We start from the raw sequence: 18,303 nt of genomic DNA, 5'->3' as shown, positions 1-18,303 counted from the left end.
TACTAGTAATAGACACTGCCTTCTGCCTTCCAGAGCCCATTCTTTAATAAAGCCCTATATGAGGCGGCGTATTGGGTTTTGCACAATCTAAATGGTTGATTTTCTAGAGGTAACAATATAAGTGGTTCTTTAACAAACCGCAGCGGCTTTCGAAGAACGGTCTCTGCTGGAGCATGATGGCAGCCACTCTTCTAGTTGCAATGAAACTGAAGGAAGGATGCAAAATGCTGTTTTCCCCGCTTATTAGGCGCTGACTAAACAGAAAGGGGAGGAAGCTGAGCGGTAATGGAGTGTTGGTATCTAGATCGGGGTTGAAATGTAGAGAAGCTGTGGGGTTAACTCGGATATTATGTTCTCCTATAGGTGGCTTGTTATGAGGAAACAGAGTCTTCGGCAGGGCTGCTGTGTGCTGCTTGTTGTAATGTCCAAAACCCTCCACTAAGTCCTCACTGCAGATAGAGCGAGCACACGACAATTTTCACATCAGTTACAAAGAACACAAAGAAGTATCATGGTATGCAAATTCCAATCTAGCATTGTTATCAAAGGTATAATATCTCCACAGGTAGCAGCAAAGCAGCAAGCGCAGCCAGCCAGTCCGTCTATCAAATAGACAACAGACCCCATACAAGCCAGGATTTCAAACTCAAATTAACAAAATATGATACACCAACCCTCCTTCATCTCTGCCCTCCTTCCCATCATCATCATCATCACCACCCCTTGCCAGCAAGAAACTAGCAGCTACCCCCAAAACCCCCCTACCTACTATGTAAGTAAGAGGAGGTAGGTGGGTAGGTAGGTATCCCATCCACACCCACTAATGACAAGAAGCAACGCAAAGAAAAAGAAGAAAAAAAGGGCCCTTCGTGATATCGTGCATGTGTTAATTTGTCGCCGGCGCCTATATATTCCATCCATTTCCATTCCTTCCTTCCTTCCCCAAATTTGGTGGTATATTTGTAAAAAAGCGGCGCGCGGCCAAAACATAAAATTGTGTTCTGTTTTTGAGAGATCCGGTGAGGGACATGTAGTAAACTTTCTAAAAATTCCTTCCCTTCCCATATCATTTCGTTCCCCATACGGTATACCCATCAAAACAAACAAAACCCACAAAACGATTCCAATAAATCCCGTCGTGAGAAAAAAGAATTTAAAATCCAGTCCCACCCAAAACACTCCTCATTTTGACTTCTATATATGTCGAAAACAAGGAGGAAAAGGGGGGGGGAAGGAGTAGAAGTAATTGGAAGGAAATGCAACATGTTTGACAAAGGGGTATTTCTAGTTCTCTAAGCGAGCGAGATGTGGGAGGAAAACGGAATAGCCAAGACAAAATGAGCGTCCTGTTTCAACCCAGCCGTATATGCAGCCCAATTCCACCCATTCGCTCAGTCCAAGGCAATGCTGCCATCCCAACCCGATTAACAAAACAAAAGAACTCCAGCTACCACGTGCTCCCCGCCTTATATGGTATCTCCTTCCTATTCAAATGAAACGACCTATGTGAAAGCATGGCCCCCTGGTCGCTAGTCAAGAGAAACCGAAGTCGAAATGGAAGCACGCAAACATGATGATAAAATCAAACGCTGTCATGGCATCATAACTTTAACAAATTACAAAGGAGATGTTTTTTTCCTGATCCGAGGCAATTTTGGGGAGTATCAACCATCGTCTTCAGCATCTTCATCCTCCTCCTCGTCATCTTCAGCACTACTTCGTACTGGCGCGGGAGGGCCACTGAGCTTTGCCTTTTTGCTTGGTGTTGCATTTTCGGTTTCCGCTTTTCGCTTAGTCCCTGAACCACCACCACTGTTCGGTATGCCTTTCGCGGGCGTCTCTGAAGAACCTTTCTCAGCGTCATCTCCACCCTCGCCTTTATTCCTCTCAATCTCTGCCACCTCGTCGGCAGTTAAGAATCTGCCACCAGGCCCTCGAGGTCTTCTCATGGCGTGGTTATGTCTACTTTCGTGAAGATATGGCTTCCTTCCTTTAGAGGTCAAGCGCAAAGCCTCCTCCAATCTTTGGCGCGCAACCCGGCGCTTTAATATTCGGTGGAACTGCTTCGCATTGACATAAAGCGGGGACTCTTCAACAGCTCCAGATACAAGTTCGGGGGACTGCGCGTGTTGTTGGTTGGCGGGCATTGGGGGCGCGGGCGGTCGCGGGGCACCATGGTTCATAATGGGCTGCGAATTTGCCACTGCTGGAGATGGAACCTGCTGGCTCATCCTTCGGCCTTGGTTGACCTGTGGGTGGCCCATCTGGTTGTTCATCTGTTGTGGCGATCGTGGCCCTCTTTCCCGCTTAATTGCAGCCGCCATTTTTGGTGAGGTCTGCGAGAGACCAGAGTCAGGAATTGCGTATGGATACCCTTGGCCAGAAGCAGCAGCAGTGGCTGCCATCGCAGCGGCTTGCGGCGTAATTCCCGGCATGCCATAGTGCATGCCAGGCTGGACTCCATATGCGGGTTGATAATTCATCTGTTGATGTATCGCGTGCCCTTGAGTTTGCCCAGCTTGTTGAGGTTGAGACGATAGTATTGGCGACGTTTGGCTATGTACGCCATGTTGCGAGTGAAGTGGTTGCTGGGCTGGTGATGTGATGGTTGGTCCTGCGCCTGGGTGTTGCCCCGAATTTGGATATCCCGCCTGTATATGCTGGCCATGCCCATGCTGGGCTTGCGCCGGTTGTTGGTATTGCGCGTACTCCATCATTTGGACTTTATTCCCCAAGGGAACGTGTAATGAATAATGTGTGGTGCGAAAACTGCAACTGCCAGAGACCAAGATGCGCGGCGCGTTCTCGGTGATGCCTGGAGCTCTCGAGTATTCGGAATGCGCGAATCGGGTGTTGCGGGAGGTTGTAGTTTAACAACTACAGTTTCTGAGTCTTGATGAAAGTCGCTGATCTCGTCGAGGAGTAAGTAACTGTTTGGAAGTGTGGCGACTCGCAGACTACGCGTTGTAGATGTTGTAGCAGTTCGGCAGGTGGCTGATATGCCAGCTAGTAAAGCAGCCTTCTCGTCAATTCGATAACGGTATGCGTGGATGTGCTGGCAGGCGATCTGGTAGGTGTACACCGCAATCGACCGCAGCACGGCATATGCAAGCTGATGTAGACGGGAGGCGTCTTAGTGGATACGTAGGGCTTGCGGAATAGGCTCGAGTTCAATTCCCACGTGAGAGAACGAGGCGGGTGATTGCGCTTGCGCTTGAGGCTATTCGAGACAATGTAGTATATAGCTTCGTGGGGAATAGTTGACACCAGCCACTGGAAGGACGAGGCTTTCGCCAGTAGTTATCAACGGCTCTGGGGATGCTATGCAGCGGAAAGTATTAGCTCTGGTGTTTGGCTGATGCTCAGGCGGGAGCCGTGAACGATTGGGAGGTGGGAGTTTTGAAGCGATGTTGTTTTTTTGCGTTGGGCCAGTGTGATGCGTTGGCCATGCATAGAGGTCATGCAAAACTAGGCTTACCTGGTCAATCCGGCTTTCCCCCCTCAATTCCTATTCTCGTCACGGTGTGGCGCGAGTATATGAGCGCGAGCCGAATTCAGATTGGGGTTGATTTGCGCCGTGCAGGTGATGCAGAGGCGTTCTCGTGAGGTTTGTGACGCGCAGGGCGGACTTTGCGCGAGGTGAGGTTGCTGACTTGACTTGGATGCGGAGTCGCAAGCAAGATTGGGGATGTGCGCGCTCGACCGACGGCGGCGCTCTCGAGTAGGAGAGTTCGAGGAGAGCGCTTTTTCCTTCTCCCGAGTTTGGGATAGGCTTTTTTCCTCTCTAGGTAGCAGTAGCTACAAGACAAAGCGGGCGTTAGTGAACGGGTGATTTTTCTTGTACGCAGGCTGCCGACGAGCGCGACGCGCAACCGCAAGATGAGCGGCAGCGGCAGCAGCAGCAGCGCTTCAAAACGTTGGATTAAATTTCCGCGGGCACAGGAGTTGGGAAACGCTCACCTCCAATGCGCGACGTGAATAGCTTCCAGGACTCAGTGAATGGACGAGAGCGACGATCCTTCCCGCAGGGTCTCGAAATCACGGGATTGGGGCAGAGGGCCAATTGCTGCGACGATGAAGCTTTTCGCGACGATGATAGGGCTCGGGGGGCGAAAGGACGGGTTTGGGTTGAAGAGCGAGTTGGATTGGCTGTGTTCCGTGCAGGCTTCGAGACGCGATGCGATGCGATACAAGGCCAGGTACCAAGTGCGAGGCAGCACTCAATCTGGAGGAGGCTGGGGGGGGGCAATTTGGTTTGGTTTGGTTTGGTCTGGTCTGGTTTGATTTGATTTGATCTGGTTGGAAAGGGAGCACGCGGACCCGACGACCAGGAGGGTTTGGGGGTTTGGGGGTTTGGGGACTTGGGACTTGGGACTGGGGACGGGGACGGGGACGGGCTTGTATGGAGCACCGGCGGTGTATTGGTGTATCGGTGTCTGGAGGACGGTAGGGTTTTTGTCGCCACCGGATTGATTGCGCAGCGTGGAGGAGCCCGAGGAGGAGGCTGGCCCGCTGACAAGAGGACCGAGAGCCCAAGATAGACCCGTGGAGTAATCCGTAAGGTATAGGTAAGGTAGCGGACGCGGTGCTTCGTGCGCAGTACTGTACCTTCGTAACGGGTTTCGAGTCGAGGACGAGTCGAGTCGAGTCGCTAGGAGTCGCGAGCTACCAGGTACTGTAACTGTACTGCCGTACGTCGCACGTCGTTTGGTCGATATGAGCCTCTCGGAGAGGGTTTCGAGTCCGGGGAAGACGGTTTATATTCGATCGGGGGAATGATTGGTTGTGTGTTGGTGTTGATGGGACGAAGACGAAGATGAAGAAGAATGAGAAGCCGTGAGTGGACTGGCAATTATTAGTAATTTCACCCCGTGGCGACTCGTGTAGTCGTACGGAACGCCCAAGCGCCGCCGCCGAAAATTGCCGGATCGGGCGATTATTTTTGGGGGGCGCAGGGGGGGAGGGGGGGCACGTGCTGGGTGGCGGTGGTCAGGTGACTGGGGGTCACGGGTGGGCGAGAGAGTTTTCCTTCCAAGGTTTTTGTGTTTTGCTGTGGGCGGGATACAGCGCTGGTAGGGAACAAGAGACCAGAGACCAGAGACCAGAGCGCAGAGAGTGGCTAATAATAACAACAACAACAATAATAACTCATAATAAAATAATAAGTAATAATACTGTACACAAGAATACGATGATGAGTGATGCTATGATGATGCTAGTGTCCGCAGCTGCTCCCCAGTCTCCCCGGTCTCCCTGTCTTCCCTCTCTCCCTGTCTCCCAGCCTCAAACAGCCAAAACAACCAAACAGGCAGACTCGTCAAAAAAAGGCGCTGTCGATCACGGATTTACGGCTGATGCAGGACACGGCCACCACGCAAGGAAGAGCCCAGCCACGGCCTCCGGAGAGCGGTGAGTGGTGAAGGAGCCCACGAAACAGCAGCGCCCCTGGGAGAATGGACTCGCGGCTGGTGGGGAGGAGCGGATACATACAGATGCGGCTGAGAGAGAGGCCTTGGGAGTTTGGGGACTTGGGGCCGGTGCTGATGCTGATGCTGGTGCTGCTGGTGCTGGCTGGCGCTGCTGGTGCTGCTGGTGCTGCTACTGGGCAGTGAGTGGTGTTCTCGACAGTCAGTGTCGTTCTCTCTCCCTCATACGGATGGATACTACTGGGTCTCGAGTGGAGCTGTTCCAACACCGCCAGGGAGAATATTGTGCCCAAGACAAAGACAGACAAGACAGACAACAATAACTACGGGCCGGCGGGCAGATGGCGGCGAGGAAGCACAAGCAAGCTCCCTCCTCCCTTCCCTGAGCTCCCTCCCCCCCATCCGATCCGACGTGACGACGGTGACAAATGTCGGTGAAGACTCCTGATTCGTATTTTGGGGGTTGCACTGAGAGTCTGGAGTCCGCCGTCATCATCGTCTGCCGTCCACGTCAAGAAAGCAAGACACCGCCCACGCACTCAGGTCTCGGAGGCGCGGCTGGCGTAGGTCGGTAGGGCGTCGAGCTGTTTGGGCTGGGATGGGAGATGGGAGCCCGACTCCTGAGTCCTGCGATTTTGAATCTCCCCGCCGCGCGCTGGCGGGCTTTCTGGACGGGGTCGAGGAAAATCGACAGAACCAACCCAAATCCAATTTTGTGATTCGCGGTAGCAACATCATGTTCGTCGCATTTCCACCGTGAATTTCGAATGGAGCGCCGGATACACGAGTGCTACTGGTCCGCTGATCGGTATTTTCGTCCACTCGCTGCTTTCAAAACGGCGAATCCAACCCATCCACCCTTGGCTCGCCCAGCCAGCCCCCAGCCCAGCCTCCTCGGTGCGAATCGACGCGGCCAACAGGTGAACAGTTGCACAGCAGCGGCCTCTGCACTGTCGTCTGCAGCCTGAGAATCTGGATTCCCGCCACCTGGCGTTCAATCCCCCGCCGCCCAGCACCCGCTATCCGCTCCCTGGTCTCCGCCCTTTCCGCCCTGAACTGGAGGCGGCCTCTGTGAGCGATGGGAACCAGAGAACAGACCAGCAGCTCCAGCACCCCGCAGGCAACGTGACTGAGTATCAAGAGCCCAAGGACGAGAGACACGAGAGAGTCGAGAGAGACAGGAGAGACAAAGCCCAATTCACAGCCCAAGTGTGCTAAGCCCAAACGCTGAGAAATTAGAAGAAGCCTTCAAATCCGGCACGACCGATGGCTCGATGAATCATGACTGACAAAAGTCCCTAGGGCAGCGTCGAATTAAGCCTATGTCCAGAGCCAGATGCTGGTCAACGAGGCTGCCAGATCGCTCATCTGCGTGTGTCTGCAGAATGCTGGCCCACTGCTACACTGCTCCCTGACGCAAGTCATCCATCCGACTTAAATTGATGTTGCATTATATTCGCACCTCTATTGCTCCTTTCCCACTCATCCAACCCAGCGGAGCAGATCTCCAACACACTGTACTATAGAATGGTTAACCAACTGCCACAAACAGCATGCTGTATCCGAGTTTGTCAGCATCACGTATTCAAGAGTATAGCCGCCATCCCAATCCTACTCCCGAAAACCTGTTCCACCTGGTGCCTATTCCGGTCGTTACTCCAGCGTTGCTTCACAGCAATCCTGAATCTGTAGTCGCCGAGCTGGGTGCCCGCCACGATTGCCGTGAACCCCAGAAAGCCATGGTTGTGGTGATGAGATTGCGCCGCGGATCAGGTGTCCTGTCAAGTCCAAATCTTCAAACGGTCCGAGTGTCTTGCAAGTCGCAATATCACGGCACGCACCGAGCCCCCCTCTAGTGTATGCGCGGGAAGCACCGTTATTCACATCCTCTCCATCGTCATTCTCACTGCTGAAACACATCAAGGGAAAGTATCCTTACGCCTCCAACAGCTCCCTCTGCTCTCGCCTCGACCAATCGAATCCAGAAGATGCTCTTCCGCGCTCCCATTCGGCGCCTATACATTTCCTCCCGCAATAGTTACGCGCTGCGGTGGGTGTGATGCATTATGCTAACATAGGACGGGTTTCGTGTGCCTGGCGCTTAAGAGCAATTGAGTTTGGAGCTCAGACCCCTACGTTTTGGGGGCAAACTGGAATGGAATTCGGTCGCACCGCCTGATGTCATTATTAAGGAATATACCCCTTCCAGTCATCATCTTGCTTAATCTCCGATCACGAGAATTTCCCCAAGCCTTGGCTGATGTCTCGAGTTGCGGCATCCCATTTTACGGATCGTCAGGGCAAGGATCCTCGGTGATTTGAAGAAGCAAATTCCGGCTCTTGCTGGCTTATCCTTCGCCCATTGTCGTTTATGCTTTCCATTATCAGGTGACGCCTTGTTCTGGGATCATCATCTGACGGACAGCCTGCTAGATCATTTCTATATTAAGACGCAGTGTGACTATCAGGTGGATTTGTTTTCCATAAGGCTCATCTTACGAAGTGCGAAATCTGAAGCAAGTGCTTTTGTGGCGTTTTGCTTCTTTTCAACTATCAAAATGGCTTTCCGCTCTTAACGCAAGAGAACTCTCAGCGTTGCATTCAATCACCCCGCATGGCCAAGTGCTTCCGACGGCTATCACTCCATTATTCTTTATTCTCGTCTTGAAATACGCTCTTCGGAAATTGCATGCCCATTCCAGCGTCCAGACTTAATTAATGAAACTGCCGCTGTTACCTCAATTATTTTCCCCATCTTGTCTATCACATCCGTAAGGTTACGATCTTGGTGATGATGGCTGCAGAGACTCCAGTAATCATTCATGCCGTTCTGGGCTTGATGGCCGGCCGGGCTTCTCATATGCCAGATTCCTAACCTACGTGGAGTATCAGCCCAAAATTCCAGCGTATGCAACGTTTCTATCGCAGAGGTTAAGTCATGGACCAAGCAGGTCAGAGCCTCGCTCGTCTTTCGACTGTCTTTCTGCCAGTAGAAATAGCACATTTCCATTCCTCGAGATCTTTCTTTAGGCCCAGTAGTGTCTGCAACTAAACGCAATATCAAGCGATGATCCTTTTACATCTATTATCTAACCTCAATCTGCAACTTTGCAATGGGAAGTAGTCACGAGTACCATAGGAAGTATTTGTAGTTGCATCTTGTCGAGTCTCCCATTGTGCCTCTTTCAGTATACCACCATCGTATTAACCTCCCACTCTTGGGTTTTATCACTGATATCGGCATCACAGTTAATGGTGGGACAATCTAGTAGACAAACGGATCAGTCCTCCTAGAGGTTGAGGTTACTTGTTTTCTTCCGCAAAGCCATCGCCAAGAGGGTTCTGAGATTGTGACATATTGGGAAGCCTGCCTAGCATGAGCAATCCCACTGATAAAGATGAATATATAGTAAATTCTGTTTTCAGTATAGAGTTTAGCAATATTCAATGCTGCCATAAGCACCTGTCTCAATATATAGATTGTATGAGCACAAAATATATCTACTCTGTTCGCATCCCGTGCTCCATCTCCCAAGGCTATATGAAGAGTGCAACGAATGTATCCACAAAATTGTCCCAGGTCATCCGCGACCAGCACTTTCCTTTCGGCCATGGCGGGAATCACTGGCGTGACTCCTTGCCACTGAACATATAGAAATATATTGTTGTGTATATGAGCAGGTCTGCAATGGTTCCAAACTCCTATGAAAGCTCGCGACCACATATAGTTGACAAACGACTTAAAGCCGAAGGGAGTCACTCTACGCTCCTATTATCCAACGTTGCCAGTCCATTTAAAGCAGCTACATAACCTTGAAGATGCCACCGCGCACAAACTTAGGCGACAGAGAGCTTAAGATGCACCGACTCATTGAAATAGAACATATATATCCCCGGTATTGCAACTATAATCGATGACTTTAAGATACCACATCCTAGAGCAAAGGGGGGTTTCGATGCCTCTCTGGTTGAATTTTCTATACTTGTATAACCAGTGATAGCCCGGACTTACAGCGATATTATGAAGAGAGCATATGAACTGTCGGTGATCAGAAGAGCTGAATTCAAAGCAAAGTTCAACATGTAGCTCATAACCATAAGCTAGGCGGGGTTCAGGGAAATTAGGCTACTACGTTTAACCTCTCCGAATAAGGAAGCGGGTCTGCTTAATTCTTTTATATCTACACTCTAGCAGCGTTTGCCTTCTAGGGTCTGAGGCAAAGTTGGTCGATAAAAGCCACTTGTACACCCCAAATCTAGCATATATACGGTAGAGATGTGAAACCCCTCTCGGGGAATCTCCCCAGGTTGGTTATCGAGCTGATGCCCCTCTAAAGAGAAGCTGGCTCGTAGTATATCTAGAGAAGGATGAATTGTTGATGGATAACTCGAAACTGGTGGGTTTATAGGGGATAATATGCATGCATAGGCGCGCTCTGGATAATGGTCCATGGCGATGAGCTTGTGTATGCCTTTCCTAAATTGGAAGATCTGTCTATGGCATACAAGTGTGGCCTCATTTGGGAAGTTTTCACACTAGGCTAATTTTTAACGCTTAGAGAGGTAGTCACATTTGAAAGCGAATTTAATTTGCGTTTCGGAACTCCAAGGACGTCCAGAATCTCAAGGAGAAGATTCTGTAGAATATTAGCACTGATTCGGTGGGTAATCAAATATATCACACTGCTATATCCTGTCCGTGTACGATTAGATGGGTGGCAATTTCTTATATGTTGATATTAGCAAAGAGCTTTGACTTTGAGAGGGGATTGCAGATTTTCAGCAGATCAAAATCGGTAAAGGGGTGTGTCTCAGCAAAATTTGGTACTATTATTAGCTGTGACGTCTAGGTGAAATCGGTGGTGCAAACCTATTCTCCCTGCCATCTGAAGATTTGGCCCGCAGATTGGAAGACTAAAATTTAGTTGAAGTTGAAGAAGCTTGTAGGTAGTATGGTTGTGTGTGTTAATCAGGGTTAGATAGATAAGCTAGAGAGAACTGGGAAATCTGAGTTTCGGGGATATAAATGTGGTCTAATCGGAATGAAACCAAAGGGTAGGATCTATCGTATGTGTCAATGGTAATAAGTTTTAAGTGATTTGACTTAGGTTCTGCCTATTGGTGGAAGAAAGAGGGTTAATAATATATTGAGAGAACAGATGTTGGAAGTGATGGAAGTGACGCGAGGGAGAGACTAAATATGTGGATGGAGAGATAAACAACTCCTGAAGTTCAATCCACTCGGTTGATAGGCGATGGGAAAATAACTTAATTACTAGAAGTAAGATAAAATTTCACATTTCTAGACGTACCCTCCTGAATAAACTTAGCAAGATGATAATGTAGTTTGGAGGAATATCCAATTCTCCGGCCCTAATGTATAAGCACTGAGCAGGAAAGTCAAACCAGAAGAATGCAATGACACGGCTATTCTAATATTTAGTGAAATATAATGAAGAAATGAAAAAGTGGAATTGTGGTACTTGACAACTTAATTATTTCGGGGGAGTTTCCTAGTACCAGTTAGAGAAATACGGACGCAATATCGGCAGCCATCTCTTGCTAATGTCTTAAACTTCTGGGCATGCCGGCAGAGGGGTGTTGCATGAGGTAGGTAGGTAAAAGTATTATAGTTATAAACCGGAGGAATAAATAAATTACCTGTACTAGTTTAAAGGATAAGACGAATAGTAATATTGAAAACCTCTAAACCGTAGAACGAATAATCGATCAGGTTGCCAAAGACTAAATTCCCTTGCCTATAAGATGTCTAATACACACACAGGATGAAGGGACTGGGGAAATGAGAGATAGATAAGCCATAAAAACGACCCCATGTGATAACCCGTTTTGGATACGCTGAACCGAAGAATTCAAAGAACGAATAGGACTAGGTACATCTATACTAAATGCATGTCATCTATTATGGCAAGTGTCAAGAGCTTATCTATACCTTGCAGCCCGCAATATAAGTTCAAACTCGCATGCATAACTAAAGCCATCGCATATCCAATCTCTCTATCTTATATCAGAAATCCCCAATTCTATATGCTTATCAACATGCAAACCCCGCACCATAGGTATACTAGTAGTAACAACATAACCCACAAAACGCCACCGCGTCTCCATAGTAAAATCCGCCACAACAACACCTATCCCTACCCTCTCCAACTCTCCATCCCAGCATCCATTTATCTCCAACAGTTGCCAACTCCCATAAAATCCCGGGACTACACGGAACCGCAGCTCTTCACATGTATATTTCCCATCCTCCCGCGGGAAATTCCTAGAGTTGCTATGCTGCCTGCACTCTTTATTTCCGAAAACTTCCGGTTCCGGGTTGTCCCCCGTTCCTCCACCCCCCTTGCCCCGCTCCTTTGCGCGTAGCGAAAACCTTGTGTTTGCTATTTTTAGGGGGTCTCTTTATTGAGAGGGGTTTGTGGGGTACCTAGGTAGTTTTTTGTTTGGGGGATGAGGCGGGAGGACACGAGGTATTGAGAATTTGAGAGGGGAGAGAAAGGGGATTAATACTAGGTGGAAAAAGGCGAGGAAAATGCATATTGAGGATAGAAAATGATGAAAATCCGTAGAATCTTGTAAACTGAGGAAAACTCACCCAAATTAATGCATGGCAGGTATCAAAGCAGTCTCTAGATCATCGTCAAGGTGGTTATCGAGACCTTATCGTTCTGACAATAATCTATGTACTTTTTTCTTCTTCTTCCTCCACCCAGCTTGCCGATGCATCGCCGGATTTGCGGCTCGTTCAAGCGTCAACCCCCCCCCCCCCCTTTCATCAGCCATTAATCATTCTTTCAGAGAATATGCCTCCCACCCTAAGGCATTGACGTGTATTTAGCCCAGGTAAACCGTTTCCCCCCAGGCCCAGGCCCCCCCAAGTCCCAAAATACATCCCAGTCCTTTATAAAAGATCGCAAAACAAATACAAAGCCAGGTACGTGCTAATGTGCAAGAAGCAGATTTCCCTTATCCCAAACGCCGTTGGCCCTGCCATCCCTGTGGTGACCACAAACACTTTTGCGTCGTTCGATATGATATTATCGAAAAGCAGACCGCCTCAAGCGCCTCATGAAAACGTAATAATTAGAACCGAGGTTGTAGCAGCACCACGCCGGTCCCAACTCTCAATAGATCCGCATAGGGGGAGGTGTATCGGTGATCACCGTCTCCATCCTACGTTCCATATTACATGCGCGATGTCCTTCGCCGTATTTACAGTATCAACAACTTTGCCAAACAGGCCTTCTGATACTCTATCGTCTTCGTCTTCCTCGCAGGGCATAAACATTCCTGATGGCGTCCTTCTCATTCCAGATGGCTCATTGGTGAGGCTTGACGACGATCCAGATTTATGTAAGCTCCCTAACCGATCCTGATTCACTGTGACGCTATCCCTCCGAGATGAGCTATTCGGCTGCCAATCTAGGTCTTCATCATCATCCTCATCATCTCCAAGTAACATCCTCGATGACGGTTTTGACGGTCGGAGCGTTTCTTGGGAAGGTGAAGGCGATAACTTAGTCCCAGTCCAATATGCATTGTGGCTCATGGCTGAATCGGGACCGTCAGGGCTATCTTCTCGGTATTTTAGGGTTGTGGATGGTAGCATGGCGATAGTTTTGTTTTCGGTAGTTGAATTTTGTCGTTGTGTCTTCTTGCTCTGGAGAGGGGGTAGTTTCCGTTTCGAGTCGCTCCTCTTCATCATGACCCCTCCATCGTCAGAATCGCTGTCGTCGTAGTCATAGCCGTTATATAACTCCGGGTCGTCGTCGTCATCATCTCCCTTCACCTCCACCGCGATGCACTGCTCTACTTGTTCATTAAAGTGGATATGCTTCCTCTCCCTCGCCCCGGGCGAAGCCAAACCAGAGGATACAGCCGAAGAGAACGCACTGGTGTGTAAATGGCTTAATCCTGGCGATGGGAAATGGTGGCCATAAACCGAAGGGTCACGCCTCACTCCAGACCGATCCATCACCCCGACGGAGGTTTGCTGGGCTTGAACGGCCGCTGCTGCTTGTTTTAAGAGCGATGAGGATGACAAGGATTTTCGGAGCATTATTTCTGACATGCTTCGCTTCTTTAAAATGGGTTTCTTGTTCAAGAATGAATTCGACTTCGACAGCCGACTGCTACTTATCGGAGATGCAGAAGGCATGCGTAGTGCCTTATCTGACCCAGACTGCAATGGCCCATATAACCAGGTTACATCGCAATCTTTGAGCCTGGTTTGAGTTAGCATTGTTAGGATGCGTACTGATAATGTCCACAAGAGAAGGACCCAGCTTACCAATTGAGGGTTTCGGGGGAAATGGTCTTTAACTTGTTCTTGGACTTCATCCATGTTCGCCACGATGCATTTTCCAACCTCGCACTGTTATTGTACACCCCTCGTTTTGACACTATAAGCTTCCAAGACGACCAGATGTCTTCCTCCTTCCAATTATGTGATAGGTAATCCACATGTCGGGATGGCTGGATTCGCACCGCCGTATCATCTTCAGCATGTTCTACTGGGACTGGTGATCCTGGTCTCGATGCGTTGGTCGAGGTGGAGCCTGATGTGGGGGAGACGGTATAAGAATCACCGGTCCGGGGACTTGCTGGTGGCTCCAGGTCTTCGACTTGGTCGGAGTCGTAATATCCTACTTCGTCATATGACGGGAAGAGAATCTGATCCTCGTCGGTCTCGTCGTCACAGTGTGCGTCGAGGGATAAGCTGCTTGCGGGAGTGGAGGAAAAGGAGGGCGCTGTGGAATCGGCGTGTATCGTCCTTGGTGAGGAGGGGGCGGACGAAGGGGTTGAATCGGAAGGTGAGATGAGGGTATTGAACGCAGTGCTGCTCTTCGATCTTGACGGGGAACTTGAATATGATGACTGGGTGACAAACTTGGGCTGCGAATGCGATCGACGGAGCGGGGCGTTCGAGAAATAATTATTCTCTTCCGAGTTAAGCACTACGGCCATGCTTGCTGCTGGGACGAGGAGACTTGCTTTTCCTAATCGAACCGAGCCAGGCCTTCCCTCGCACTCGCCCTGGACGTTCGAACTGGTGCAATGACTTCGCTCATCAGAAATCTGAAACTCGCATCCAGGGGCGGAGGATAATGGAGCAGGGACGGAGGCAATGATGGCGGTTGAGGAGCTGGTTGATGGTCTGCCGCCGCGTCTGGGGATGGGAATCGTATCGAGGAGTCTGGGTGAGGAAGCCGGGAGGAGAGATGGAGATGGAGATGGAGGAGGGAGGCAAATCGCGAGTTTCGACGATTGTTGTTGTCGTCGGTGGTATGGAGGAACGGGGGGACGCGAGCAGGAATGAAGGGGAGGTTGTGTGTGAAGTTGCGGAAGTGAGGATTGTGGAGAGGAACGAGGTGAGGAATGTTATCAGTTGAGTCTTGAGGCTTGGAGCTGGGCTGGGGTTGGGGTTGGAGTTGTGGGCGGATTGACTCGCGGGAGTTTGGAGGTTCGAGAGTCTCGACTACAGGTGTGGAGAAGCGCATCCCAGAATTCCTGAGCAGACGCTACACCGCGACGGGGATCCAGATGCCGCTAGCACTCCAAGAACTTCCAAGCGAACGGCGATGGAGCCAAAGTCCAGCTGCCAGATGCCAATTGACCGCGACGATGAGAAAATCTCCCGGGCCAGGCGAGGGAGGAAAAGGTTCTGCACCAGCATTATCCACACTACGAGGAACCCGGGACTGCTAGCTCCTCTTCGATCTTTGTCCTGATACGAAGTGTTACCATTGCATACCTTATTGTATACTTCTGGGTGCTGGATGCTGCCATGAACGAGTTCGTACCGAACACACCGCGCAGCACGGTATCCATACTCATTCATCTCCATCTATATTGCAGCAGCTATTGCAGCATGGCTGGTGCCCTTACGTGCTCTGGCTTCGAAGCATCTCCTCCATGGTGCTACAGTCCGTAGCTATTACGCCGCACGCATTCACGGTGGAACCAGCCAGCCGAGGAGATCGGACAACAGGAGAACGAGGATATCTCTCCTGAACATTCCGGGTTGCCTAATCACTCCCTCCGGTGTTGGTTAAAGATTTGCCCTCTCCAGCGAGGTGGTATGAATGAATTCTCGATGGTCCCGATCGGGACTCGCCACCAGCCTAGTGATGGCGACGGGGATGATTATTGTTATTATCGCGAACAGGAACCCTCCGAAGAGCCCTTCAGGCCCGCGCCAAGATCGAAGATCCTCGTCCGCTTGGTCCTCGATAGGCTCGACGACATTCGTGCCCGCCAGGATGATGTGGAGAGCGGACGTTGGAGGGGTTGGAGGCGAGGGAGGAGAGGGAGAGTTCTCAGGAGTCCGCGCATCCTCTCTCCCTGTCGCCAGTCTGTGAGGCGTTCGCCCATGTGCGACGTAACGACATCGCAATTGACGAATGTCGAGAGTTGGGCATGCTACTTCCTGTTAGCTTTGCAGCACACCTGCTCTCGTATCCAATATCGCGACGCAGAATGCATGAAGCTGCCTCGATCACTCTACTCCGTAAGTCGATGGCCAACTGGGCCGCTCCACACCTGGACAGTATCGCCTGCGCGGCATCTGGGCTGCAGTGCCGCCGCCAGGGAAATCCACCGGCCTGCAGCGTGTCTGAGCTCTGGACTCTGGACTCTGGGCTCGTCGCGACTCTTTGGACTTTGGTCTTTGGACTCAGTCCGGAGGCCTGAACCACCACCACCACCACCACCACCACCACCATCACCATCACCATCGCCGGCCTCTGTTTGGCCCTTTTCCGCTGGCCAGCCGTCCCCTACGGACCTGGTGGACTGCTCTCCTAGGCGAAACCCCACACCGGTTCCAGCCACAATTGCGGCCATACGTTCCACGACGGCACAGAGGTCTTTCGTACCTTTCTTACGAAGTCACCGGTCGTACGAGCCCTCGCTCGACCGCCACCAGAGCCGAGCAGCCGAAGCCGTGGCCGGCGTGCCCTGAGCCTGTGCACCGAGGGATATTCTGGACTCTGGACTCTGGAGTACCGTAGCTAACGTTTCCTATGCCTCCCTAAACCTGCCTATGGCTCGCACCGTGTTACTCCAGTCTCTAGTCTCCAGGGCTTCCATCGCCTTTAGAGTTTCCACAAGTCTCTAGCCAGTTACCACGCAGTTACCAGCAGCCACCTACTAGAAACCATCGGCGCCTATAAAGGCGTGATCTGAAGCACCCGAATAAACCTCCGTCGCCAAAACTGCCGATATGTTGCCGACTCTACATATTACCTATTTATCAACTACGTACTTTGCATTGTCCGTACAGTGCAAGCCTCCTCCTATCTTTCATTAGCATCGGGCCGAGTACCGGGTTATTCATGATGTTGATAGCCGGGCCCACGATGCCGCCCATCTGCCCATTGTCTGGCCGTACACACCGTACGATACGTAATAGCCCGGCAAGTACAGGCAAATCGCGAAACACTGCGCCTGGCGCAAGAATATACTGGTCTTGGTTTAGACGCGGATGAAAATCATCCCAAGAATGACCAAACTGGGTTACGCCACGCCTCGGCAGATATTATTAGTGCATCGGAACTTGTGAAGGTGCAGTCCTAGGAGACATGTACAACTTATATGGTGTGATCAATGTCTACCTGTACGAAGTACGCTCATTAATAATTCCCCGTCTTACAAGGGGGGGGGGGTTGGAGATACGGAGTTGGGGAATCCCACTCACTGATAAGATATCATGATAAGGCACCATGATAAGCCACTGATTCGAGAAGATTGACCTCTCGACCGGGATTGGTGTTGCGGGAGAGGCAGCAAAGTTGAAAAAGTCTAATTGTTCTATAGTGACTGCGTCTTTGTTGTTATCTCGTCTCAAGCTACCAGAGTACATAAAGACAATGGCGCAATCACGAACCGTAGCTGAGCCCTCGAAACCTGTTACTGTACGTCGTCAAAGCTAGCCAGCGCCTCGCAACTTGTGCTTTGCCAATGCAAAGATAAAGATAACTTACCTGGTAATCGATACTGCTCTCCTGGCCTCCGGCCTCCCGATAAGCATGGGGACTGTCAGATTTTTGAGACAGTCGTGCGAAGTATTAAACTGATAAATGCTAGGCTATTATTGGCTGTCGCTTGAAGAGGAAGTCGAAAGTCCACGCCCCGGCGGATGGTTCGGAAACCCGCTTCTTTTGCTTTCGTGGGCTATATTACTTTACAACGAGGTCCAATTCGTCGAAGTTGTCTCCGTCTTTCTTTTACAAATGTAACGTCAAATTCCGGACAATTTGGTACCACCGCGGCTATTGGTTACAGTGTCACACCATTTTATTGTCTTCTTCCATTCTTTGTTGAACGATGACATGCCGCCACCGCCATAGCCCTCCTAATATATGTGCATGGTGCGCATTCCGGTCTGATATCCTTGCGGAGGTCCGAGCAAGCTGAGAAAGTTTAGAGTATCTGGGAAACCTTTTATACTGTTATTGGCATCATCTGTATTAGCTTTGATATTATTCCCAAAAAACTCCATCGATTAAAATAGCTTCATCTTAGTGGATGGAAGGTAGGTTTCGAGGACTACAGCCTTTTTACTTCTAAGGCTCCATCTCTATCTGCCCTGGTTTCAATTCTGTTATTTGGCGTCGAGACCAAGCTGCTGGTAGCTTTTTTTTGATGTGGGACTATACATTCAAATCTGTTCCTCAACACTAATAATAGGTCGAAGCAGAGATATCCTCAAAATAGGGGCTTGTCGTTTGTAAGAGGGCCGTTCAAGTCAACATGCAGGCAGAGCAAGTTCGTTCCACGAGATACGACCTGAAAGGGTAATGTCTATGGACTTGTCAAGCGACAAGCCTTGCAATAGCAAATATGGCAGTAATGT

General features: G+C 50.1%; 4 protein-coding genes across 4 annotated transcripts; all 4 read right to left on the bottom strand.

Moving 5' to 3' along the window:
* Positions 1-1,664: 1,664 nt before the first annotated feature.
* BP5553_02795 (uncharacterized protein) lies at positions 1,665-2,717 on the bottom strand (the record flags this gene model as incomplete). The annotated part of the gene is made up of 1 exon (XM_032011418.1): positions 1,665-2,717. The coding sequence occupies one exon, from the start codon at positions 2,715-2,717 to the stop codon at positions 1,665-1,667; it is 1,053 nt and encodes a 350-aa protein (XP_031871111.1).
* Positions 2,718-12,606: 9,889 nt separating this feature from the next.
* On the bottom strand, positions 12,607-14,414 carry BP5553_02794 (Uncharacterized protein; the record flags this gene model as incomplete). The annotated part of the gene is made up of 2 exons (XM_032011417.1): positions 12,607-13,672; positions 13,738-14,414. The coding sequence occupies 2 exons, from the start codon at positions 14,412-14,414 to the stop codon at positions 12,607-12,609; spliced, it is 1,743 nt and encodes a 580-aa protein (XP_031871110.1).
* A 32-nt stretch (positions 14,415-14,446) lies between these two features.
* Positions 14,447-14,947, bottom strand: BP5553_02793 (uncharacterized protein; the record flags this gene model as incomplete). The annotated part of the gene is made up of 1 exon (XM_032011416.1): positions 14,447-14,947. The coding sequence occupies one exon, from the start codon at positions 14,945-14,947 to the stop codon at positions 14,447-14,449; it is 501 nt and encodes a 166-aa protein (XP_031871109.1).
* A 551-nt stretch (positions 14,948-15,498) lies between these two features.
* BP5553_02792 (uncharacterized protein) lies at positions 15,499-16,292 on the bottom strand (the record flags this gene model as incomplete). The annotated part of the gene is made up of 2 exons (XM_032011415.1): positions 15,499-15,876; positions 15,975-16,292. The coding sequence occupies 2 exons, from the start codon at positions 16,290-16,292 to the stop codon at positions 15,499-15,501; spliced, it is 696 nt and encodes a 231-aa protein (XP_031871108.1).
* Positions 16,293-18,303: the final 2,011 nt, after the last annotated feature.

This window comes from Venustampulla echinocandica, assembly GCF_003357145.1.
Source record: "Venustampulla echinocandica strain BP 5553 chromosome Unknown scaffold_1, whole genome shotgun sequence".
Classification (NCBI taxonomy): domain Eukaryota; kingdom Fungi; phylum Ascomycota; class Leotiomycetes; order Helotiales; family Pleuroascaceae; genus Venustampulla; species Venustampulla echinocandica.
This window is presented reverse-complemented; position numbering and strand designations above follow the sequence as displayed.